This window comes from Ochotona princeps, chromosome 1 (assembly GCF_030435755.1).
Source record: "Ochotona princeps isolate mOchPri1 chromosome 1, mOchPri1.hap1, whole genome shotgun sequence".
NCBI classification, from domain to species: Eukaryota; Metazoa; Chordata; class Mammalia; order Lagomorpha; family Ochotonidae; genus Ochotona; species Ochotona princeps.
The window spans coordinates 91,158,867-91,185,860 of record NC_080832.1 but is presented as its reverse complement, the minus strand read 5'-3'; the positions used below and the strand labels follow the sequence as shown (position 1 = coordinate 91,185,860).

The following is a 26,994-nucleotide window of genomic DNA, read 5'->3' as shown; positions in this document are numbered from 1 at the left end:
GCATTCACATTTCTTTAAGCTGACCCAAAGTAATAACATGGCACAAGTGAAAATGTCACTTTTATTCCTTGTCGTGTGTCTCTACCTTACAAGCTGTGGCTTTATCACAGAGAACAGACGGGAAGAAAAATCTTGGAGACAACTAGCAGGCTGCCATGAGGCACCTCCTTGTGAGGAGGTTCCCTGTGGGATTTCACTGCAGCAAGTTCAGGACAGATGCCTTGCCTTTCCTATCCAGCCTGCACCTCCTGTCTCCCTACCCTGATCCCTTCTTTGCCATATTACTACATTCAAACAAAGGGAATGGAACATGTAGAATTCTTTGGGGAGATACCAACCTTTGCAAGCAGCACAATTATAATTTGAACATAATTTTAAGCTAGTAGCTGTTTCCCTGTGCCACAGATCACTAGAGTGAGGTGTCAAAGGAATGTTGATTTTTCAAAAAAATGGAGCAAAGCAACAGAGTCCACCCACACACTTTATTCTGTGTATCCTTTATGTGTTGGATTCCTACAGGAGTTATTGTGTAAAGAAAGGTTTTCATTGCCTTTAGAAGGTGAGATCATTTGTTCCCAACCCTAATTCTATATTCTGTGAATTGGTTTCTTGGGAGCAGTGTGGTCTTAGCTCTGAAGCATTTCAAGAGCTAATAGATACAGTTGAAAAGACATGTGAAAATTCTGCTGACCAGTCATCATGGCTTATTCTTGAAAAACCTGCTTTTTTAGAAAAATCCACAATCATGCATACAAATTAGACCCTTAATATGTCTTGATTAGTTAGATCATGTTAGCGTATTTGTCTCCCAAGTAACCACAGCTTATGTGTATCATTGAAATTATTATTTCCTCTCATTTATTTTTGTGTCATTTGATTTTTACTTTCTAATGCTTTGGTGGACTTTTTTTGTAATGTATGATTATATTTATTGCCTGAAAAAAATATTGGGTATTCATATGTAGGTCAACATACACGACAGAAATGATGACTAACTGACAAGGACTGGGTAAGTTCGTGTATCAAGGCTTCACCACAACTTTATTGTTTGTTTCTGTAGTCAGAATTTTTTTAGTAGTCCCACTTCATTTGTCAGATATTCCAGAGGAACACAAAAGAGCAATAGCATTTATGTTCTGTTATTATTAACTACAAAACATCAATCTTTTTATTTCTGGTAGGTTAGTTACTCAATAAGCTTATCTCTCAAGAAATAGTTAATCGTTCTGTTCTAGATAAAATATTCCAAGAATTTATTTCTCTCAGCATCTGTTTCTTCGTTTTCCAACTCGTATTTCTTCATAGCCACAAAATAGCGAATAAAAGTTTCTCCCAGAGCCTGCCTCAAACACTGATCTTCCTCCAGTGCTACAAGAGCATCTTCCAGTTTCAAAGGAATCTCAGATGGTTTTGGTTGGAAAAGGTCTGTGCTCTCATCTGAATCGGCCACGGCAACACAGCTACTCTGAAGTCCATCTAAGCCAGCAGCGACGGTGGCAGCCAGTACCAGGTACGGGTTTGCTGTTGCAGAACCTAGTTTATTTTCTATGCGGGCACCTTTGTCACCATGGCACTTGATGTTGAAAGCGCAGCTATTGTCATTGTACCCCCATGTTGTGGGCACACTGTCCTTCAGGTCCTTGCTCTCCTTGGCATAACGCTTCCGGCAGCTAACAGCTGGTGCCATCAGGCAGCTGAGAGCCGCAGAATGCTTCAAAAGTCCTGCCAACCATTTTTTCCCAGTGATTGTAAGCTGTTCAGTCCCAGAATTGCTGCAGAACATGTTTTTCTTCCCGTTGGCATCCCACAGACTATGAGACAAAATTCCTGAATTGCAGAATCCAGTCTCAATGAAAAAGCTGGCAATGTAATTATATTTCCTTGCCACTTCTTTGACACCTGTTCTGAGAGTAAATGCATGATCAGCTGCACTTATGCCAAATTCAGGCAGAAAACAAATTTCCATCTGACCAGGCCTGGTAGAGGAGGAAAAGCTCTCAACATTGGCTCCTGTGTGGTACAAGCCATCAACAAGCTCCTGCATGAATGGCTGATCATGATTATTTACTAGTGTTGAAGCAGGAAACGATATAGTCTTTGAGTTGATCATTTCAGGCACTCCAAAGATGCAAAAATCATAGATGAAGGCAGAGAGAAGGGAAAAGCCACAGTCCTGCAGCTGATCCAACTGCCGCTTTGCAATGTACCGTGGGGAAGTCAGCAGCGGCTCTCCAGTCACAGTGAAGGTATCACATATCACTCTTGCAGTCCTCTCAGCCCAGGGCAAAACTCGAAAGGTGGATAACTCGGGCATCAGGACTATATCGCTATTAAAGCATGTGGCTCGGATGTGATTCACTTCATTGTCCTTAGGATTCGGTATCAATTCAAGGTAACCTCGAGGCATGAAAACACCATGAATCACTTTTTCCTAAAGAAGGATAAGGATAGAGTAATCAGGTTCTGAACATTGAAAACAAATCAGAGCTGAAAAGGAGTCTTGTTGATAAGAAAAATAAAAATGTGTTTGACATTTGTTAACACTAATTTAATACTAGATAAATGCTAACTGTTTTTAAATACTTCTTATATATACGTCTTAATACTTTAAGTCTTGAAGAATTTACTGGTTCTTTTTAAGAAATTTCATTTACTTGCTTTACATTCAACAATTTGATGTTAGGGCTGGTGCCATGGGTTAACAGGCTAATCCTCTACCTCCAAGCAATGAGCATCCCACATGGACCCTGGTTCATGTTCTGGCTCTGGCTCAGCTCCAGCCTTTGAAGCCATGTGGGCAGTGAACCAGTAGGTGGATAATCTTTTCCTTTTTGTCTCTCCTTGTCTCTGTAAATCTACCTTTCAAATAAAAATAAATAATTAAGTAAATAAATCTTAAAAATATATTTGATGCTGACATCCATTTCATATATGGCTATTTCATATATACATATATATATGAATATATATATATATATATATATATGTGTTCTTTTTTCTTAAAAAGCAGGAATGTTAACACCAAATAATATGGAATCCGTAAGGATCAAAAAGTGAGTGAAGAAGATTCTTTTGTCAGTTCCATAATTCAGTGAAAACAATATTTAAAATTATCAGTACACCAAATAATATGACAGCCACACAAATTAAAATCATCTCCCTCTCCTCTCTCTCTCACACACAGACTCACAAACTATATATGAGAGAAAACACATGATGTATTTGTCCTTGTGTAATTGGCTTATTTTGCTTATCACACATGATCTCCAATTTCACCCACTTTGTTGTAAATGCCAGGGTTTCATTTTTTATGCTGAGTAATATGCCATCACCTGTACATAACACATTTGGTTTATTTGGTCATCAATTGGTTGGCATACAGGCCAATTCCATATCTTTGTTATGGTGAATTGCATTGCGATAAGCATGGGACTGAAGGTGTCTGTTGAACCGGCTTCACTCTCTTTGGTTATATTCCCAGAAGTGGTATAGAAGATCACGAATAGATGTATTTGTAGGTTTTTGGGCCCAGCAGCGTGGCCTAGCAGCTAAAGTCCTCACCTTGAGCGCACCAGGATCCCATATGGGCATCGGTTCTAATCCCAGTGACCCTGCTTCCCATCCAGCTCCCTGCTTGTGGCCTGGGAAAGCAGTTGAGGACTGCCCAAAGCCTTGGGACCCTGCACCAGTGTGGGAGACCTGGAGGAGGTTCCTGGCTCCTGGCTCCAGATCGGCATAGCACCAGCCATTGGGCTCACTTGGGGAGTGAATCATCGAATGGAAGCTTTTACCTCTCCATCTCTCCTCCTCTCTATATATCTGACTTTGTAATAAGAATAATTTTTTTTAAAAAAATAGATGTATTGGTAAGTTTGGGGGGACTCTCCACATTGTTTCCTATAATGGCTGTACTAATTCCTACTAAGTGTTTTTGGAGCCTCTTTTTTTCCACATCCTCACTAGCATGTGTTATTTTGACTTTTGAATAATAGTTACTTTAACTGCAGTGAGGCTATCTGGGTTTTGGTGTAGGGTTTTTGTTTTTGTTAAATGCCTGGGTTCTAGTCTTAGCTCCATTTCCAATTCAGCTGCCTGCTGATGTGCAGCAGATGATGGCTCTCTGTCCCTGACAGATGGGTCTCTGTCCCTTACACAGGAGACTGTAGCACTGGCGACTGAGCGCATTTGGAGAGTGAGCCAACAGTTGACAGATCTCTGTCTCTCTACCCCTCAAATGAATGTTTCAAATAACAAATAAATAAAAATTAAAAGCATCTTCAATGCTCAGAGCTCATTGTGGTCAGTTTTACAGCAAATAGGACATTTTTTCTAAAACCAGAGAAGCCGGGTCTGCAGACACCTGCTCACCTGCCTTTTACTCGCTTTTACAACTCAACTGCTTCACAGCCTCACAAAGTTCCACAAAACTCATGTGTGAGCATATCTCCAAAGTTAGTTTCCAATATGTGGTAGTCTTTAAACCAGCACAAACCGGGTGTAGTAGATAAGACTTCTGGTCCTAGCTTATTTATTAATTACTTGTGTGCAGTTAGGCAAGTTGCTGGACTGTGTGCCTCAGCCTCCATGTCTAAAACCAAAGTGTTGGGCTAGATTGATGCTAAAGCCCTTTGTCTCTAGGATTCATTTGGGGAGTGAACCAAATGTCTTTCTTTCTCTTTCTATTTCCATCACTTCACTCCAACTTTCAAATAAATAAACCCATTTTTTCAAAAAAGAAATAATGCTATTTTCATTTGATTTTTTAGCTTGAAAATCTGCATTACTTCTGTTTGTATCTGAAATGAGGGATGATGTGTTTTATTCATGAGACTTCTAGATGTTCCTGCATTTTTAATCTGTGTTTGTAATCTCTTAGCTGTAAATAGTGGAGAACAGCTGGTCACCACTTCACTCCAACATTCCTTCACAAACTTGAAGAATAATAAAATTTCTCACTTCGATCTTCAAAGCATTTAGTCTGTATTTTTCTGGCTCTCTTTCCTATTACTGTCATTTTCCTTATTCCTTTTTAAACATGCTAAATTCAAATGACACATCACTAGTGCTGAGAAATATCTGTGAACAAATCCAGGATAATGAATTAGCATAAGTCGATTTAGGAACAACTTCATATTCCAGCAGATATCAGTATGAACTTAACGAGAATCTTACCAAAGAACGCAAATTCCTGACAGCTAAAATCTGGACCATAATAAAGGTCACCTTGTGAAATAACCCCAAAAATAGTTATCAATATATCATGTTTTGATTTGATTAAAGAGTTCCACCTATGATTTAAGAAAAACTCAGTCCTTTAATAGAACAGACACAGTGTAAGTTGACTATAAGGTTTAAATGTGCTAATGTTTGTAAGACATTTAGTAGATACCGGGCACAGGGTAAATTCTCTGGAAAGAGGAAACAGCATTTCATCATATTTTCCCTGTTTGGCCTTTTCCAATTACATGCCAATCCATTCCCCTAGTCTTAATAGATGATTTTTTTTTCCAAAGTCAATACTTTTCCAGTTTAATAAAAACATAGATATTAGTCAAATGAAGGAGAAAAGGACACACTAAAACTGAGCTAGAGGCAGTAGATCCAATTGAAACAAGAAGTTCCTTGAGCTGGAAATGATGCATTACAGACTACCAGCCCAGCTCTGCTGCTCACTACCCACTAACGCTAGCAAAGCTTTTCCTAAACCATTCTGGCCCTCACTTCTTTCATTTTAGTACAGGGAAAGATATAGATTACATTATTTTTTGTACGGTGGTATGGTCTCATGTAATAATTTTCAAGATGAGAGTTTATGTCTCACAAGTAGGAAAGCATTTAAAAATTATTTCATAAACATCAAAATTACTTTTCATTAAGCCAAAAACAAATTCAAAATATTGCCTTGAGCCAACACTATGGCATAACATAGAAAGCTACCACCTGTGGTGCCAGAACCTGTTTAGATGCTGCCTTGAATTTGGGCTGCTCTGCTTCTGATCCAGCTCCCTGCTAGTGTGTCTAGGAACGCAGCAGTGGATGGGCCAACTGTTCGGGTGGCTATACTCACAACAGAGTTATACATGAAGCTCCTGGCTCCTGGTTCTTGACTGGTTCAGCTCTAGCCATTTTGGCCGTTAGGGGAATGAACCAGTAGATGGAAGATCTTTCTCTCTCGCTGTCATTCCCTCTCTGTTGTAACTCTGCTTTCAAATAAATAATTTTAAAAAGATGATGCCTTTACTATGTAGTGTTTGTGTGTGCACACACACACATTGTTCTCATTGGCTTGCACAAATAAGCCTATTTCTAATGATTCTATGCAAAACATTTTCCAAATAAGTCATTCAACTTAAAGTATATATACACTCATGAAGCAATTACAATGACATTTACCTTCAAGTTTTCCAAATTAATTTAACACATGAAAAATAAGGATACTTCAAAATCATTACATGATACATTACATGATTATTACATAATTAGTAAAAATAAATAATCAAATGAGAAATTAGCTAGTAGAAAATTAGAACCAAAAATAATTGTAGCCCTTAAGAATGTTACACAGAGTTTATCAAAATTTTCAAAATAAAGTTGTTTTTTGTTTTTGTTTTTGTTTTTTTTTAACTGGAGATAGTATTGTGTAACACTGGCTGAGCTGCCACTTATATTACTAGCACCCTTTCTGGACACCAGTTCAAATTCCACTGCCTAGCTTCTTACCCAATTCCCTGCTTTATCACCTGGAAAGTAACAGAAGACGGTGCCTGATATTCATGTGGGAAAGCTAAATCAGGTTCCTGGGTCACCTCTTCAGCCTGGTCCATGTCACAGCTGCTGAGCCATTCGGGAATTGAACCAATGGATGCAAGACATTCCTCTCTCTCACTCGCTCACTCTCTCTCAGTCCCTCTTTGTTCTCTCCTCTGTATAAATTCCTGCTTTTTAAGTAAATAAATAAATCTTTTAAAAAACCTTTTTTCCTAGCTGAATTCCAGGAAAAAGTTGGTTCCTTTATGTAGAATATTGAACAGAATAATGGAAAAATACTCTCAAAAAAAGTATGTAAGAAAAGTTTTGGGGAGAAAATGAATAAGGAATATAATACTTATGTAAATTATATAAATCCTCAACAAATGTAAGCAGTATATCACGTTATATTTTTATGAGGGAGTTTTATTGAGCAACTAGTAGTCCAGATCCTTCCAATACGTACCATTGAGTGACACTATTGGATAAATAATTCAAATATGACAAAAACTGAAGAGCCAACAATATTAATATTTATTGGAGTCACACAGGTACCTGAAGTACCATTTATGTTTTCTAATAGATTAAAAGACAATCATCTGAATTATAGTCTGGATCTGTTCCCCAAAGATTATACATTGGTTATCAAAATTAATTTAGTATGTGTTCTTATCTGGATGAAAAGGAACTATCATGTATGGATACATCCTCTTAAGAAAGTAATTTGGATTTTTTAAAATGATTTTGGGAATTTTTTTGAAGATACCCAGCATTTCCCAACATAAAACACATAAGAAAGTTGCAATTTAGACATTAAAGTGATAAAAAACATAATGTATTTTTAAATAATTGAAAAAGATGGTTTTTCTATTTTTTAAATGACACTAACTGATGTCTCTTCCTGAGAAACACAACAAATCAGTTATCAGAATAAAAGCATGACATAAACTGATCGAAACATCCTGCAAAAAATGTCAAAACAAACCCAAAGATAAAAAGGTTTTGATATTACCATTTTTCAAAAATTCAAAGACTTCGAGTCATCTAATAACAATAATATATTATCAGGATTAGAACCTGAAGGGGACACACACTTTATTTAGAAAATTATTTCCATTTATTCTTTCTTTCTTTCTTTTTTCTTACTCTTTTATATTTGCTCTTGGGTCCCTCTGTTGCAATTTTCTCATGTCAAATAAAATATTATCTTCATAATTAGACTAAAGGAGAAAAGATAATACTGTAGAGAAAAATTATTTCAGAAAGAAGAGCTAAAATGGCCAGACTTAATTAGTTTTATGTTTCTATTGGGCAAAGAAAGTTACTGTTTGAGAACTGAGAATATGTTTTCTGTTCCCAGTAATATGCTTGATGAGAGAGGGAACAACTAAAGAACCAAAATGAATTATTGGTTTTTCAACTGGAATTTCCAGGTGGGTTACGGAAACATTGTTTTTAATGTAATAAGGACTATTTGCTTGTTAATGGTTATGAAATTGCATTTAATCATAACCACATACAAAACTCACTTGAAAAAAGTGTGCAGGGATACTCTTTGACCTGGACACACCATGTAGGTCGGATGCTTCAAACTGTACAAACTGGAGGTGATTTTTGGCCATCTCTTGTTTAATATGCTTCATTCTAGAAGAGAGTTGAGGTGGCGTCAGAATTTGAGTGGTATCCCTGGTACAATCTGTAAAATAAAGAATGGCTTTAAGTCACTTTACCATCACATCTGAGGAAAGGAAATTTGAGAGTAGTTAACTGGTCATTTTGATTGCTAACAAAAGCATCATGTAGTCCTCAAGTCATTGACACCAAAAGGGAGACTTAATCTTTCTTAACTTGCCTTTAGCATCTTTCAAAGAAATTGTGTCCAAATAATCAACAGTTTGGTTATAAATCACAACTAGGTTATAAGTAACATTGTTTTCATGAGTGTATAGCAATGTCATATGTACTTTACAGAAAGTCTATAAAAAACAGAACTTGACTGGACAATAAGATGCTGGACTCTATGTTTGGTATACGCTTGCAATGGGGGAATCGCAACTGAACTTGAGCTGTGGTTATGCAACAAGGTGGAGGAATCCACCATGGTGGGAGGGTTTGGGGAGGGGTGGGAGAACCCAAGTATCTATGTAACTGTGTCACATAATACAATGTAATTAATGAAGTTAAATAATAAATAATTAAAATATATATATATATATAAAAAAAAAAACAGAATAAACTCACAAAATGGATAGCACTGGCACTATTAAAGTCTACATAGATGACCACCATTGTAAAGATTTTTAGGTTTCTTGAGCTGACTTAATTTCTTTTTTTATTTTTTTGAAATATTTTTAATCACATTTCCTTTTGACACAGTTTCATAGGCTCTGGGATTCCCCCAACCCCTCCCCGTGCCCTCCCCCCATGGTGGATTCCTCCACCTTGTTGTAGTAGTACAGTTCAAATCCAGTCATGATTCTTTCATTGCAAGCATGTACCATGCATAGAGTCCAGCATCTTATTGTCCAGATAATTTCAACGGTTTCTTGGGGAGACCATCTCTGGTCTAAAAGCGGAACTGGCAGAATATTATCCCAACCAATTAAAAGCCACAACATAACATCAACAGCAGTTTACAACCTTATGGGGTTAAATGACATGGTACTGAGTGACCAATATGTTAGAAAATACAAGTTCTTAACCACATCCTGTGATTACTTCATTGACATTTCTATTTTATTTTATACACATCCGGCTGCTATACACCTTAAAATGGCTATAGGATACTATTCAGCTGTTTCGTGTGTATTTTCCTTTTTGTGTTTAGTAGCTTATAGTGTTGAAGCATAAATTTTACTGAACTTGGTGGATTTTAGGATAGTCCAAACAGGTTTATAACTCTAACAAGGTATATGTCAATAGTAAAGGCACAGAACAGTTTTAGGAGGGGTGTGCAGAGAAATTTTCAATACCTTAGTGAGGAGTGACTTATATTTGTGTCCTACCTAGTAAGGTATATGAGAGTCAAAAATTCCTGTAGTTTTAGATAAAATGGTTTATTTTTGTTGTTCTGTTTTTTAGTGTTTTTTGGCAATAAGTGCATTATCCTTTTGTAATAATATCAGAATCTAGGAAACCTACCTCTACCAAAATTCATGCAAGCAAACAAAAATGTTTTTCAATAATGAGAGTGTAGAAGATGAAAAATCTGTACTATATATAAAATTGTACAATTAAATACAAAGAAAACCGTTCTTTTCAGGGCTTTTAAGATAGTTTGAGGTTTCTAAATTTTGGAACTAAATTGAAATAAATTGAAAATGAATCATCTAATATGAGCAACTCATTAATTGTGTCCTGTAGAGATGTTATGAGGTAACCTAAATCACACTTATCAATTTATTGCTGAAATTGAAACTAGAATTGATACTTCTAGACTCAGCCAGAGCTCATTACTGCAGTATAAAGTAATACATTCACAGCACATGGTACATACAGCTGTACCCCTTATCCTCAGTGTCACCTTGTGAGGTTCAGTTGTCCTTGATCACTGTGTTCTGAAAATTAAATTAAAAGGTTATATATATATAAACAATCTACAAGTTCTACATTGCATGCTATTCTGAGAAGTGTAATGAACCATTTTGCCATCCTATTTTATCCTGTCCAAAGATGTAAATCATCACTGTGTGTAGCATATCCACATTGTACAGGCCTCACATATGTTATCCACAATAGTTTCACAAAGAATATCATGTTATCACAGTGCTACTACCTTTATTTTAGAAATGATTTTAAAATACAACAATGATTCTACTAATTTTATTATAATCCATTGTTATAATTACTCTAATTTTATTAGTTACTTGTGCCATTCTCTTACTATAGGTATGTGTAAACAGAAAAAAAATAAGGTATGAGGATAAACGTTTATGGGAAATGAAAGTGCAAGATAAGTCTTCTTTGATATAAAAGGCAGGCAGGAGAAAGAAAGAAGAAAGAAAGAAGAAAGAAAGAAGAAAGAAAGAAAGAAAGAAAGAAAGAAAGAAAGAAAGAAAGAAAGAAAGAAAGAAAGAAAGAAAGAAAGAAATTCAAGAAAGAAAGAAAGAAAGAAAGAAAGAAAGAAAGAGAAAGAAAGAAATTCAGGGCCGGTGTGTTGACTCAGCTGGTTAATCCTCCACCTCCAAGCACTGGCATCCCACATGGGTGCCTGTTTGAGTCCCAGCTGCTGTTCCTTCCATCCAGATGTCTGCTTTTGGCCTGGGAAAGCAATAGAGGATGGCTTATGTGCACCCACGTGGGAGACATGGAAGTAATTTCCATGGATAGAAATAAATAAATCCTTTTTTTAAAAATGAAATCCATGCAATTTAAAAAAAAATATGTGTTTGCCATGATCTTTCTGGAGACTGTATATATGATTCAGCATGCTTTGCACCAGGATAAGCTTATCTTTCTTCCACTTTTCCAGGAGGTATTTGAATTACACCTCCTTTGAAGCCCAGTATTCATAGTTTCAGGCATCCACTGGAAATACTGTCCAGAGGTTTAGGAGAAGTTATAGATTGCATTGGCTCAGCACAAAACACTGAAGTTAATCTGCCTCTTTGAAAAACATATTCGGGCCCGGCACCGTGGCCTAGCGGCTAATGTCCTCACCTTGAACGCCCCGGGATCCCCTATGGGCGCCGGTTCGTATCCCAGCAGCTCCACTTCCCATCCAGCTCCCTGCTTGTAGCCTGGGAAAGCAGTGGAGGACGGCCCAAAGATTTGGGATCCTGCACCCACGTGGGAGACCAGGAAGAGGTTCCAGGTTCCCGACTCCGGATCAGTGCAGCACTGGCCGTTGCGCTCACTTGGGGAGTGAATCATTGGACAAAAGATCTTCCTCTCTTTCTCTCCTCTGTATATCTGACTTTGTAATAAAAATAAATAAATCTTAAAAAAAGAAAATAATAAAATAAAAAAATATATTCATTTTCATTTGAAAGGTAGATTTATGGAGTGAAGGCGAGACAAAGAGAAAGGTTTTTCATCTGCTGGTTCAAAGTTCAAATGACCACAATCATACGACATAAGTCAATCTGAAGTCAGAAGCCTCTTCTGGGTTTCATATATGGGTGCAGTGTCCCAAGGACTTGGGCCATTCACAGCTGCTTCCTCAAGCCATTAACAGGGCACTGGAAGCAAAGTGAAGCAGCCAGGACATGAACCTGTGCCCATATGGGATGCCAGTGCTTGATTGTGGAGGATTAGCCTCTTGAGCCATGGTGGTGGCCCCTCATCTGCCACTTAAATGCTGCTTTGCCCTGGAAACCTCTCTGTGCTCTGCTTCCTCAATGATAAATATCACCTACTCCGTGGGCTGGTTATAAGGATTATACAAGCTGTTTCAGTTATTGGTAGACAGTGAAAAAAACAACTAAGTGTTATTTAGCTGCATAAGTGAATAGAATTACCATAAGAAATCATACCATGGACCTGCACAGTGGCCGAGCGGCCAAAGTCTGCACACACCGGGATCCCGTATAGGCACCTGTTCTAAATCCGGCTGCCCCACTTCCCATCCAGCTCCCTGCTTGTGGCCTGGGAAAGCAGTTGAGGACAGCCCAAAGCCTTGGGACCCTATATCCACGTGGGAGACCTGGAAGAGGCTCCAGGCTCCTGGATTCAGATTGACTCAGCTGCCGTCATTGCTGCCACTTGCGGAGTGAATCAGAGGAAGGAAGATAATTCTCTCTGTCTCTTCTCTCTGTAAATATGACTTTCCAATAAAAATAAAGTAAATCTCAAAGAAAAAAAGAAGTCATACCATGATCATGTCTGTGTTCAAACAGCCCTCCATCTATCACACTGCTGATCTTCAACAGCTACAATTTTAAAGCAGTACTTAATTACTCTTTCTCAAGAAATTATTAGGTATTAAATGAGCAAAAAGATTGACAGTTTAAAAATGTAATTTAAGTAAATTTTGAGTATTTGAGGGAAACAAATTACTGATTCCACCTATGTAAATATCTTAGAGATAATATCCTGTCACTGATATAGTAGCCACTCTAACCCTGAGGCTTTGGAATCACCTTCCATTTAACACAAAGAAGTAAGCTGTATTACAGTGCTTCACGCTAAATGAGCAGCTGCTATGTTCCCAATCGGCTGTAAAACGTTGGATGTTTGGCTCACATTGGGTAATGATTGTTAAACCAAAGAAAATTTATAGACATTCTATAATATGGAAATTTTCACATAAACAGTATTGGATATAAAATAAACAGTTTCATATGAACTATGAAAAGACACTTCCTACAAAAAGAAAAAGTGATTGTATTTGCACACTGGTGTTATGATGACAGCTAACCTTACTGAGCTTTTTTTTTCTGACCTTATCTCTACCTTCAAAATTTTCTGTAGTAAATTTGTATTATTTAAAAGAAGCAATATAGTCATCTATTCACAACAGATTTTGAATCACCACTGGGTATTTCATACTATTTTCTAAAAATAACACAAAAAGCTCTGTCCTCACAGGCCTTTATACTATTGAGAGAGAGAATTACAGAGTAAACAGACCCTCAGAGGCCAAAGGGAAAAGTGCTGGGGGAAGCCCATAATCACCTGAGACGACAGTTGTGTGAGAAGCAGTTGCAGTGTGGACACATCCCACTCCTAATTCATTCGAACACCTCCAGCTTTCACTACGACTGGACAGGTCTGCAAATATGCCAAACAATTCTGAAGGAAAACAAATTCACCAAACCAGTCCTGGGGGCTGGACTCTCAAGAGCAAAAGCTTCAGCAGGGTTCCAGCTGAGTGTATCTCTCTCATTTCTTGCAGATGGCCACTCCTTCCAATACCTTCACCTAGTGTTCTCTCTGGGAATGGCTGTGTCCTAATCTGTGTTGATCATACCAGATAGAGACCTACACTACTGACGTCATTTAACGTTTGGTTCCCCTTTAAAGAACTCATCTCTATTCAATTACATGCTGGGGTGAAGTATTGAGAAGCAGGAATTCAATATAAAAATTGAGCCAGTGTCCATCTGTTACGCTGTGTTCATTTCTTCAGACTCCTCATGTTTTACCTCCCTGTCATATTGTTTTTTATCACAGGTTACTGTCCCTTTCCACTGGCACATCAGCCCCACCACAGCAGGGCTTTGCTTGGGCTTGCTGTTGCTATGTGCTCAGTACCTGCAGCAGTGCAGGAACAGGATAAGCACCCAATAAATATCCCTTCAACAGGTAAGTAAGAGTGTGTGTGTGAGTGAATAGATGAATCAGTGAATGAATTAACACATCCTCTGTGAAAGACCTTGTCTAATTAATAAGTAAAAAATAGCATCATATATTTTAGTTTGTCTCCTAAGTATCAATTTTTCATTTAAAAATTCAATTATTTCGGTAAATATAAGAACCCTATCCAATCTAATCTCATTTTCGAGACATCAACTAATCTTGCTGCATCATTGTCTAAATTTCTTTTTTGCAGATAAATCATCCTTGTTACTGACAATTAAACTTTTTGGCCAGCCTTTCCCAACTGCACATGATAAATAGCAGGCAGATAATTGCCAGTTCAGGGGCCCATTTGTTCTTACAGTGTGATTCCTGGGAGGTGTTCTCCTTTCCTATCTCCTCAGAGGACTAATAAATTAAAGCAATGTGCTTTTATAGGAGGTGTTTTATTGCTGTGTTTGGGAAAAAAATAAGAAAACATTAGGAAAAATCCTAAACACTCTATAGCATGTCGAAGGCCCTGGAGAAATGCCTCTGTCCAGTGACAATGAGGACATACTTCAGCTACAACAAACAAGACATAGGCACTTATACAGGGCAGACTGAGTAGTCCATTGCGCTTTTAGAAGAAAAAAAAAAAAACAGTGCAAAAAAAAAAGGGCATTTGAAAATACATTCCAGGATACACTCAGCTTATTATACACCGGGAATGATTGGCCACACTCTCACTGTCCTTCACTGATATGGCACAGTGAGAGCCACCCTGCTAGTGAAAATGTGGGGGCAAAACAGAAGCAAAAGGAAAAACAATTCAAAAGGCATGTTTCTTCAAAAAAAAAAAGAATTTGGAAAAACTTAGAATAGTCATTACAAAGAAGAATATACTATTTCAAACTTTTTACATATAAGTTGATTTTTTGTTTTTTGTTTTTTGTTTTTTTTGTTTTTTTTGTTTTTTTTTTTAATCTATTTTATTGTATTGTTGTTGACAATCTTTACATAGTTAATTACAGTTAAAGAAAGAAAAAGAAAAAAAAAAGGTTCAGGGGGATAGGGAAGAGGGTAATACTATTATGTCCATATTGTTTCCATCATGTATCTAAGGTAAACGGGGATATTGAGGGAGAAGCCCCACCTGGTTTCCCGCCCACTCCGAGTCCCGGATGTGGGGCATGCTCTGAGATATGTGCTCGAGTGGTGTTAATAGTTCTCCGGTTATGAATCGCTGCCAGTTTCGCTCGATGAGGTCGTCCACTGATTGATATGGTCCATTAGAAAGTCTCCGTTTGCCCCATATTTCGCAGCCAACATATAGCTGAGATGAATGATTGATCTGCTCTGTCTTCTGTCTTTTCTTGATTAGAGTTCTGAGTCCAGCAGTTCGATTGGGGAAATCTCCAAAGAAACTTTGAGGTATTCCCAGACTAGTTTCTTGTATGTTCTAGCAAGCACAGGGCCCGGCACAGTCCATCACCCCAATCAGCTGGTGGTTTCAATTGCTGGGTTGGTTCTGTTTTCGGTCCCGAGTTGCACTGGAACCAATGGGTGTTGCAGTCCAGTCTGGTTCGGCCCTTACATCAACCAGTGGGAGCTGCAGCCTAGTTGGGGCGACCCACAATAACCCCCACCAGGCCCGCCCCCTACCCTGGCTTGCCAGTATGTGTAGCAGAAGACCAGTCTGTCCCCCATCCCATTTGGCTCTTGTACTTGTCAATGGGTATTGCCGCTTAGTTCTATCTAACCAACTCAAACATCCAGCCCTCACGGATGTTGTTGAGTGCCTCTCTATCTAGCCACCCCAGGCCCCGTCCTAGTTTTCATGCCCTCCCACGGGAGTAGTGACCCAAGAAGGGGGAACCCACTTTTTCCCTCTCAGGTCTCTCTGTCCCGGTTTATGCACTCTTTATGTGGTTCTGTGATTTGACTTGACAGAATTAGTCCCCAGTGCCAGCTTCTGCGGCTATGCCCATACATCCCTCACACACTCTAATTTATGCTTGCAGCAGCAGGAATAATCAGCCTGGCTTTTCCCTGGTCTAATCCACATGCAGCGCACAGGTGATGCAGCCTTGCTTAGTCTGGTCTGTCTCTATCCCAGCCCACGCTCTCCACTGGGAGTAGCTGTCCAGCGAGGGGACCAGCCCCTTAATCCCCCTGCCAGTTCTGCCCCTCCCTTCCTGGATCTCACATGTGCTGGTTGGGTGCTGCATTCATATCCAGTACAGGCAACCACGCCCTGGCATTCCATAATGTGTACTTGTTTTGTCGCGACCAAACCCGGCTCATCCCACACTCTGATCTGGTGTTCAGATTTGCCAGTGGGTGACATGAAGTGATTCAGCCTGGTCTGCTCCTGACCCATGCTGAATGTGTGCCAGTGGAAAACTTTCCATGGCCTATTCTGGGCTGTTTCCTATCATGCTTCTTGCGCTTACCTGCAGGGACTGTGTCCTGCCAGAGGAGTTGCCCAGGCTCCTCCATCAGAACCCCTCCCAATGGTAGATTTTGCGCATGCCAGGGGGTCCTTGAGCCAACCCTACCCAGTTCACCTCCCGTCCTAGCAGGAACAGTGGCTTTTCCTGGCTGGCTTTCACCCCATTCTGGTTCTTGCTGTTGGATGTTTCAGCCCGGCCATGGCTCGTCCATACCCACATACAGCTCATGCATGGCTCAAGAGGGGATTGAGACCCAGCCTAATCAGTCCCACATCTACCCTCTGGTTCTTCATGACACCAGATGGTGTTAGGATCCGAACTGGCCTGGTGCATCCAATCCCAGCCCACACTAGTGCCTCGGGTGACTACAACTGTTTCCTAGATAGAATGCAGCCCCCATTCCAGCACACGCACCCCTTGGTGGGAACCTCAACGCAGTTAAGGTGTCCCCATGCCTCCCCAACTGGGCCTGTTCCTAGCTGTAGATCATGCGCTTACCAGTGGTTGCTCTGACTCAGCTTATCTCAGTCCCTCACTTGTCCTGGCCTCTGCCGTAGACAGTGTGACTTACCGTCCTTGACTCAGCTAGCTACCTAAGCAGCGATTCAGACAACCAATACCCCAGAGCTCCCTGGCCGGGCGGCCAGCATGCAAAGCCTGGCACCACATGGTGCACTGGCCGCCCTGGGGGAGGCCGAGGACTCGTTCACTGCCTTGTGGCAGTGTCTTTGGCGTGAGCCCCCAGCATTGGGTCCGACCCAGCAGGGGCACCCCCCACAGCCGCCACACTGTGAGGAGCGGCACTTGCCCCCGAATCCCAAGGCCCGAACCCCTCCCAAACTCACCCTGCCACAAGATATTAGCAGCTGGGCGGAGTTAGGAATTTTAACCCAGTTCCCAAGTTCCCTCATGGCGTACTTACCCTGAGGGAAGAGCTCTCTTGGGTCCTGGGGGAGGCCGAGGACTCGTTCACTGCCTTGCGGCAGTGTCTTTGGCGTGAGCCCCCAGCATTGGGTCCAACCTGGCAGGGGCACCCCCCACAGCCACCACACTGTGAGGAGCGGCACTTGCCCCCGAATCCCAAGGCCCGAACCCCCCATAAGTTGATTTTTTTATACTTATTTTAAAAATATACCTTGGTGGTTTGCTTATAGATTTACTCTTTTTTGGAAATTAGAGTCTTTCAGGAACTTAATCCACCAATAATGCTGCTCACACCCATAATCATGATTAGTGTTGCAAAGAGAACTCAGGACATAAATTCTCTCACCAGATTTTTTACTTAAGACTAACAAGTGATAAACTGATCTCTGTTCTGTGGCTACAACTAGTATATATAAAACAAGGATCTGTTCAGAGGAGGATAGCAGATGTTTTCTGGTCAGTCTTTCTAGTGCTAAAACATGTAGCCATTACAAGATTCAGATAAAAATCCTGACTTTCAGTTTCTTTTGAACATAAATCTGGCAGTTCTTTGTGACTATTTACCCACACAGTCAATGGCTGGAGCACAGAAATACCATCCTCTAGCTCATGGTGTGGCACATGTTTTCTGCACAAAGACAGGAAGCAAATATTTGTAGCTTTGCAGGCTACATGGTATCTATCACAGCTGTTTACATATGCCATTTTAACTCCCAAAGAGACATAAACAATATACAAATTATTTCTTTAAAAAAAACTGTAAGTGGTTATCTGCAGGCAGAATTGGACCCCTGGTTTCAGTTCTAGTTTCTCATCAGCGTCATAGCTTGCTATATCTTCCAGTGCCCCACCTCTCACATTTGTATTAGCTACCTGCTCCCACGCCAGGGTATTTTTATCAACAGTTCTCAGTGTTTATAGGTTGTCAATGTTAATTACATTTGCTTCATGGGGAAAATCATGAAGCCATTGTGCAGAGAAATTCAGAGAAGAGAAATGATGAGGTAGGCAGAATTATCCCTAAAGATGTTCACCCCATGTTAATCTCTAAAACATATTAAAGCAAACAAGACTGTGGATGTAATTAAGACAACAGACCTTAAAGCAGGAAGATTATCTTGCATTATCCAGATGATCCCTTAAAATATAAACCTTTCTCCAACTAGTTATACAAAAGAGGAAGAAAGCGAATTAAGAAAGATCAAACATGTAAGAAAGACTTGGGGCCCTGCCTTGTCTAAAAATCCAGGAACAGAGAGAGGCTCCTGGGAACTGAGGGACATCCCAGTAAAGAACCAACAGAGAAGGGCCCTGCGGCATGGCCTAGCGGCTAAGGTGCTCGCCTTGAACGCCCCAGGATCCCATATGGGCACCAGTTCTAATCCTGGCAGCTCCACTTCCCATCCAGCTCCCTGGGAAAGCAGTCGAGGATGGCCCAATGCTTTGGGATCCTGCACCCGTGCAGGAGACCTGGAGGAGGTTCCTGGTTCCTGGCTTTGGATTGGCATAGCACCGGCCGTTGCGGCTCACTTGGGGAGTGAATCATCAGATGGAAGATCTTCCTCTCTCTCTGTCCTCTGTGTATCTGACTTTGTAATAAAAAATAATACTAAATATTAAAAAAAAAAAGAAAAAGAACCAACAGGGAATCAGCAACCTCAGTCCTACAACCAAAATTAACCAGATGCTCCCATCCTATAGTGCCATGAAACCATACTGTTTCCCAGAATCGTTAACCCCTTGGCAAGACAGGTAAGTCACCTGAGTAAACTTACACCTCAGACATACAGAACTGTGGCATAATAGATTTATGATTTTGCTTAAATGTGAAGCTTATGATAATTTGTTATGGTGTTAATAGAACACTAAAACAGATGGAGTCCCAACAGTGTTCACTTTCCAGGCTCCAGTTCCTGCTAGAGTCTTGTGTGTAGGAAAGAATTCAGCCTTGCCCAAACAGAGGTCTGGTACCTGCCCTTGGCCACTCAGAGGTCATCTTTATATTCCTGGAAAGTTCTGCCTCACTAGAATCTTTGCTTAGGAGCTATAGGCCATGCCATAGAGTCTGATAACATAACATTAGAGACTCTGGATGCCATGATGTGTACCTGGGGCCTCAGAAGCCAGAAACGAAGGTTATCCACATGGCCCGTTACTCATGGCATCTCAGCAAAGACTCCGGATGAAAGGACTCAGGTGGGCTTCCCAGGGAGACGGTACCATCATAGGCCATTCCCAAGAAATGTACTGTCCAGGATTCCAGTGGGAGAGAATAAGTAGATACACTGTGTTTCTTACTTTCTAAACTTTGCACTGCAACTGATTTTAATTTCAATCTTTTTTTAGATAACTTTAACTTCGCCAGTTCTGAGTGAGTTCTGTGAGCCTTTGCCTCAGAGCCCCAAAAACAAGGTCATTCTGGGGAACTCCAAAATGCACAGTTGATCTCAGATGTGATGGAAACGTGCTGTACACGGTCTCTGTAGCTCCACTTACAGCCTTCCCAAACTTTGTTCCATCCTCCCATTGTAGAGTGCCTCCTGGAATACATACTTCTCTATAATTAGTTTCTATCTATTGACTCCAAGAGAGTTTTAAGCAATACATTATGTGCCAAATATTTACACTGAGGCCTGCATTATAGCATATCAGGTAAAGCCACCATCTGCAGTGTTGGTATGGTGCTAATTCATACCAAATGCTGCTCTGCTTACAATCCATCTTCCTGCTAAAGGCCTGGGAAAAGAAACAAAATATGGTTCAAGTGTTTGGACCCTTGGCATTCATATGGGAGACCTGGATGAAACTTCTAGCTTCGGCTTGGCCCAGCACTAACCATTTTGGCCATATTGGGAGTGAAGTAGCAGATGAAAAATATCTATCTCCTATCTTCCTTCCCTTTCCTTTTCTTCTTTCCTTCTCTCTCTGTAATTCTGACTTTCAAATTAAAAAATAAAATTTTAAAGATTAATTTATTTTTATTGGAAAGTCAAATATACAGAGAGGAGAAACAGAGAGGAAGATCTTCTTTCTGCTGATTCAGTCCCCAGGTCGCCACAACAGCCAGAGCTGAGCCAATCAAGAGCTAAGAACCAGAAGTTTCTTCCAGGTCTCCCACACAGTTGGACCGTCCTCAACTACCTTACCAGGCCATAAGAAGGGAGCTAGATGGGAAGGGGAGCAGCCAGGACACAAACCGGTGCCCATATAGGATCCCAACACATGCAAGGTTAGGACTTTAGCTACTAGGCTACTGTGCAAGGCCTCCCCCAAAATCTTTTTTTAAAAAATAATGATATCATTATCCATATACCAGAAATTTAAAACAATAAAATTCCGCTTTAAGAGAAGACTTGGGAGATCTTCCATCATATTCCATAGATTTTTTTGGATGAGAAATGCAAAGAAAATGCAACTGAAAAGTACTTTATAGAGTACAGGAGAATAAAATTCTTCAAATGTTCTGACTTCCAGATTAGCATTTCTTAACCAATAATACATTATCTTGAACACAAATACAAACTTAGAATTGGTGGCTACAGCTACATGCCAGTTAGTGATGGAATGCACACTGGCAAATTCTTACCAGAATTTGGGTTGTGTTCACCACTAGGAACATTGGCTGACGTTTTGGGGGGTAATGATTTAATCACCATTGTCTGATCAGGAGAGTCCTTGTTATCCTGTGACACGTGAGTATCAGCAGAGTTAGGTGCCATGACTGGTTGATTTGCATCCCCCAATTTGTAACACATCATCTGGCTTCTGATTCTCTCTATAATTAAAAAGAAAAACGTTAAAGTATATTGCCCTTGTTTCTAACTGTCTTCCAATACCATACGTAGAGGAGGACTTGGAAAAATACTAACTTCGTAGACAGTGGCACACCTACCATATGAGTGTTGGTGGGAGTGATTGGTCCTAGTTACTGGCCATAGGAGAATGCATTGTCTATTTAGAATTTTAAAACAATACTTCAGCTGTAGGCAACTGCCTAGGTTGTCTTGTAGCTAGGCAAGTGTTACACTGCTTGGGGAAAAATAGCCAATAGCTGGAGGGGATACTGGGCCTGGCTAATGACATGTCTGTGTTAAATATAGCAATGTACCAACACCATCATAATCCTATTTTTTTATTTTATTAAAGATATTTGGGGAAGGTGTGGAATGCTGGGCCTGAACACAACACTCTGGCACCCAAGCCCACCACACCACTGTGCAGTGGTTGATGGGGGCTGCATCTCTTAGGAAAGGGACTCAGGGGACGTGTTGGAGTGGGGATTACTAAGGGTATGTTTGACAAGTGATGAGTGACTTCTGGGGACTTCCACAGACAAGCCCCTGAGGCCACAACTGCTGGCACTTGCAAGAAACAGAATGAGTGCATACTGGCCAGGCTAAGAAGGAGCACAAGCTGGCAAGTGCTGAGACTGAGTGCAAGCCATGTTAGGCTAGACCACAGTACTCCCTGGCAGGAGCCAGATCCTGGGCTGTGAACAGGTGTGGTAGGAGAACTGTGGGAACTCCCCGGCTAGGCTGCAACTCCCACTGGTGAGCACAAGAGCCAGGGCTGAGGGTGGCCCAGGCTGGTCAAGGTGGTAGCACCCAGCAGCATGTGCACAGGCTGGGTCTAGGGGCAGGTTGGGCTGAGCTAAAGCATAGCACCCATGGGTGTGCATGAGAGATGCATAGGATGCTGGATGGAATGGGCTAGGTCACAGAATGAGCTGGCGTGTGCAAAACCAGGGCTTGGGGCAGACTGGCTAGGAGTTATTGGGAGTTGCCCTGAGAAAGCTATGGCATTCACTGATATGTATGAAGACCAGGCCTGCGGTGGGTTAGGCTGGGCTAGACCACAACACTCAGTATTTTGCATGAGAGATGGTGCTGGGAGCAGAACATCTACTGGTATGTGTGTTGGCTGGTACAGGTGATGGAACAAACCAAACCCGACCCTGCATGCTGGCACACAAAAGAATCAAATCCGAGGTCACCCCAAGGGAGGTTTCTTTGAGAACTCTCCAACCAGAAGGCTGGACTTACACCCCAGGCACAGGGAAAATCACAGTTTATGTGGTCTGACCCTGAAATGCACATATCCAAATTGGGTCTTTTCAGTTACTGATGTCTATGCAGTGGTCAGCATGCCCAGATGCACATGAGGGGGGCATGACAACCAGTTCATCTATGTTAGTAGAAGATATAAAATACCCTGTCAAAGGATGGAAAGTAGAGAAGGTTGGACAACTCTCCTGGCCAAGTTTTGCAGCAAGTATTTGGATCTGTGGATACACTAGGGCCGACTTGATCAGCCAATAGATCTTAAAAAGATTTTCTCAACCTTGGTGCAACAAAGCTGACAACTGTCAAAAACACTTCAGTAACACCCTCAGAACATTTTTTTCCACTGTCTAAGGAGTCATCAAATGACTGTCTCTCACCCCGGGTGCTGATGTAGTCTGACACCAAGGAGTGGCTCCCTCCCCTTCCCTTCCGGTGGACAAGGGAGAAGAAAGAAAAACAGAACTGAAGCATTTGTTTCATCTACCTTGCTCCATGCCTCAACCCTCCACTCTAACGGAGGCCCACATGGACATGCATCCCCTTCAACTATGTAAACTCTGTTAAGGAATTAAAAAGGAAATACTAAAGTCTACACAGAGCAGATTCCTTATGACTTCATGGCAATTTTTATGACCCCTTCCTAGAATTGAATCTGCAGTTGTTCCAGTCAACTTCTAGTTTTGTTTCAGATCTATTGGCATCTAGTTGAATTTTGAATATGTGTGAAGCCCAATTACACACTTTTCTCACAGTCTCCCAAATCCTAAACAATGATCTTTATACGCATCCTCATAGCAGAAAAGTGCTTTTCTTTCTATGTATGTGTTCCTGCTTTGTTTTTCCCCTTTTTTTCTACTATCATCCCAGTTCTATACTTCTAAAAACTGAATATTTTGATTGGTTATTTTAAGTATTTATATTATAAGCTTACAATTGTCATCTATGAAGAGATAAACCTCATTTATTTGTTCTTCCACTTTTCCTAAGGATGAAAAGGAAATGTTTCATGGAAAGGAAGATCAAGTGGAGGCTGTCATTTACCACATTGTTTTGGAGAGAACATAAATAAGAACAAGTTCAAATGGCTAATCAATATGTTAGAAAAGCTCAGAATCCCCAGTTATTAGGTAAATACAAGTAAGAACCACATTGAGGTTTCACTTAACTCCAATGAGATTGGCCTACGTTGGGAAATCTACTTAAAACACCACTGGTGTGGACGTGGGGAGAAAGATACCTTACACCACTGTTGGTTGGAGTGTAGGTCAGTGCAGCCACTGTGGACGCTAGTATGGAGAATCTAAGACAACTGAAAGTGGAACTACCATTTGATCCGGCTATCCCACTCCTGGGAACATATCCAAAGGAAGTAAAATCTGTGTATGAGAAAATGACCTACAACCCTATACTTATAGCAGCACAATCCACACTAATGTAGAGATGAAGACATCTTAGATGTCAGTTGAAAACAGAATGGATAAAGAAACTGGTACATCTATTCCATAAAATACTACTCGGCCATCAAAAATAAATAAATAAATAAATAAATAAATATCTACCATTTGCAGCAAAATGGTCCCAACTAGAGAACATTATGCTCAGTGAAATAAGCCAACCCCAAAAGGACAAATATTGTATGTTCTTTCCGATATAAGGCAACTTTCATGCCAAATACTAAACAAACAGATATAATAGGTAAAAATGTATATATACATATTCTCATAGATTGACTATATAGTGGAAACAGTTAACTAGGAAGTAAAGATATGTTGCAGTAGGCTTCTCTACTCCTGAACAAAAGGGGGACTTCTACTGAAACTGTTAAACATGCCGTAATAATAGGGTGCTAGATCTTAAGGTCTTGGCACGCTTAACTGGCAGAATGTTGGACTTGTGATTGTTGCTAAAGGACTACACTATTGTAATAAAATGGGGAGGAAATCAGGGAGGAAAAAGGAGAGGGAGAAGGGAACAATAGAGGGGGAAATACCTATTCCTACAAAACTATAACATAGAAAATAATAATTTAAAAATACGAAAAGGATTGATAAAAATAAATAAATAAATACCATTTGCATCAGATATATCCATTTCTCCTGCTTCAGCTGAGCAATCATGTGACTTAGTGACTTTCTTTCTTGTCCTTCTCAATTCACTCATTCTACTAGCTTCAGTCTCGTCAACTTCGTTTGTTGCTGTGTCCTATAACAGTTAATAAGCAAAAAAGTCAACTAGCAAATAATCAAACTATCAGAATCGGAAATCAAAAAGGACATGTGAGTAGGTAGATCTTAAAATGAGCAAGAGACACTTTATAGCAAGGTAAATGTTATCACTTCCACATCCACTTATAAGTTAGTCTCTACACTGTGCTGACAGATTGGATGTTCATGTTTCCTTACACATGGTATAAAAATTATTTTTAAATGGGTTAATATCTTTCCTAAATCAATGTTTCCTTTTATTTCTTACTTTAGTGTATTCTGTATTGTTTGTTTCTGAACATTTTAATAAAGCCCACTTCAGCTCAAAAGTCCACTTTTTATCATTTTCATGATTTTTAAATTTTTTTTTATTGGAAAGGCAGATATACAGAGAGGAAGAGATACAGAGAGAAAGATCTTCTGTCTGCTGGTTCACTCCACAGTGGCCACAACAGCCAGAGCTGAACTGATCTGAAACAGGGAGTCAGTAGCTTCCTCAGGGTTTCCCACGTGGGTGCAGGGTTCCAAGGCTTTGGGTTATTCTCTACTGCTTTCCCAGGTCACAGGCAAGGAGCAAAAAGGGAAGTACAGCAGCCAGGATATGAACCAGCACCCACATGGGATCCCAGCAGATTCAGGGCAAGGAATTAGCCACTAGGCTATTACACCAGGCCATAATGTTCTTATTTTTAAAATATCTTTTTGCCCAATGGAATAAGCACCTGACCGGTTGGAATTTTTCCCTTTTGTCCTTTTGTATCTTAGTTCCTTCAATCCTACTGCACCAATACTAAATTTGCTTCATCTAAGTTGTCACACTCACAAAATGCTGTCATTTGACTATTTTGTATGTGCAAAGCCAATGTCATGTTCAAACTATTTTGTAGCTTAGAAAAATCTAAACATACACATTTAAAACAAAAAGATTTGACACTAACAATATTGTTTCAGTCATTGACAGCATATAATTTTCAGGGGCTGGTGGTAAGGAGCCCCAGTGGCTCAGAGTTGACAGTGGACAAAAACTAGCCCTGTAGTCTCCAGACTTGAAGTGTTACTGAGCACAGTTTCAAATTATTTAAAGCTGGTATTATAAAGATTTGTTTACAAACCTCCTGTTGTGGTTTGAGAGGAAAATGAAAAGGTTAGCCTGGAAACTCTATCTTAGACAATTTGAACTATTGTTCTTTAGAAGAGCAAGTTGAGAGAAGTTCCATATCCAGGGACAAATTCTATAAATGTATACATTCAAATTTCTGGGAAGAGCTGTGCAAATGTATCCATAAAACTGATCCATGGAACTGACAAAGTATCAGCTTTAGCCACTGCCTGTAACACTGGCATCCCTCCTGAACACAGGTTCTAGTCCAGCTGCTCCACTTGTAACCCAGTTCCCTGCCAATGCTTCTGGGAAGGCAACAGATGATGACCTAAGTACTTGGGACCCTGCCATCCCTGTGGAACATATAGATGCAGTTACAGGTTCCTGGCTTCTCTCTGGCCCCATCCCGGCCTTTGTGAACCATTAGGGAGTAAACCAGTGAAAGGAAGGTCTTTTTCCTCCTCATCTCTTTTTTTTTTTTAATTTATTTTTTTATTCATTAATTACATTGTATTATGTGACACAGTTTCATAGGTACTTGGGTTCTCCCCACCCCTCCCCAAATCCTCCCACCATGGTGGATTCCTTCACCTTGTTGCATAACCACAGTTCAAGTTCAGTTGAAATTCCCCCATTGCAAGCATATACCAAACATAGAGTCCAGCATCTTATTGTCCAGTCAAGTTCAATGGCTTCTTAGGTATACCCTCTCTGGTCTGAAGGCAGAGCCAGCAGAGTATCATCCCGATCAATTAAAACCTCCAACATACCATCAGCAAAAATTTACATCATTATGGAATTAATTGACATAGTATTGAGTAACCAATATGTTAAAAAAAAAAAAAACTGCAAGTTCTTAACCACATCCTGTGACTTCTTCATTGACATTTCAATTTTAGTTTATATACAACATATAACATACATAACATAACATGTTATACATAACATCATATCAGCTTAAATTAAGGCAAACATGTGGTATTTAACCTTTTGGGATTGGCTCATTTCCCTTAGCATTATGGTTTCCAGTTTGGTCCATTTGGCCACAAAGAACTGCATTTTGTTTTTTTTAATAGCTGAGTAGTATTCCATGGAGTAGATGAACCATAGCTTTCTTATCCAATACTCTGCTGATGGGCATTTTGGCTGCTTCCATGTTTTTGTAATTACTGATTGTGCTGCTATGAACATAGGAGTGCATCTTGGTTTCTCATAAAACAAGTGTTCTGGATATATTCCTAGGAGTGCTATTGCTGGATCATACGGTATGTTGAATTTGA

General features: G+C 40.2%; 1 protein-coding gene across 2 annotated transcripts in view; it reads right to left on the bottom strand.

Annotated features, from left to right (window-relative positions):
- Positions 1 to 1,028: 1,028 nt before the first annotated feature.
- The window catches only part of LGSN (lengsin, lens protein with glutamine synthetase domain), a 50,158-nt gene continuing 24,192 nt past the window's right edge, over positions 1,029 to 26,994 (bottom strand). For both annotated transcript variants that reach the window (XM_058671812.1, XM_004580565.2), the window contains exons 2-5: positions 24,478 to 24,610; positions 20,932 to 21,120; positions 8,277 to 8,443; positions 1,029 to 2,431 (exon numbers count right to left, since the gene is read on the bottom strand). In XM_058671812.1, the coding sequence (XP_058527795.1) occupies positions 1,232 to 2,431; positions 8,277 to 8,443; positions 20,932 to 21,120; positions 24,478 to 24,568 (1,647 nt within the window). In that variant the 5' untranslated portion in view covers positions 24,569 to 24,610 and the 3' untranslated portion in view covers positions 1,029 to 1,231. The remainder of the gene's footprint in view (positions 2,432 to 8,276; positions 8,444 to 20,931; positions 21,121 to 24,477; positions 24,611 to 26,994) is intronic.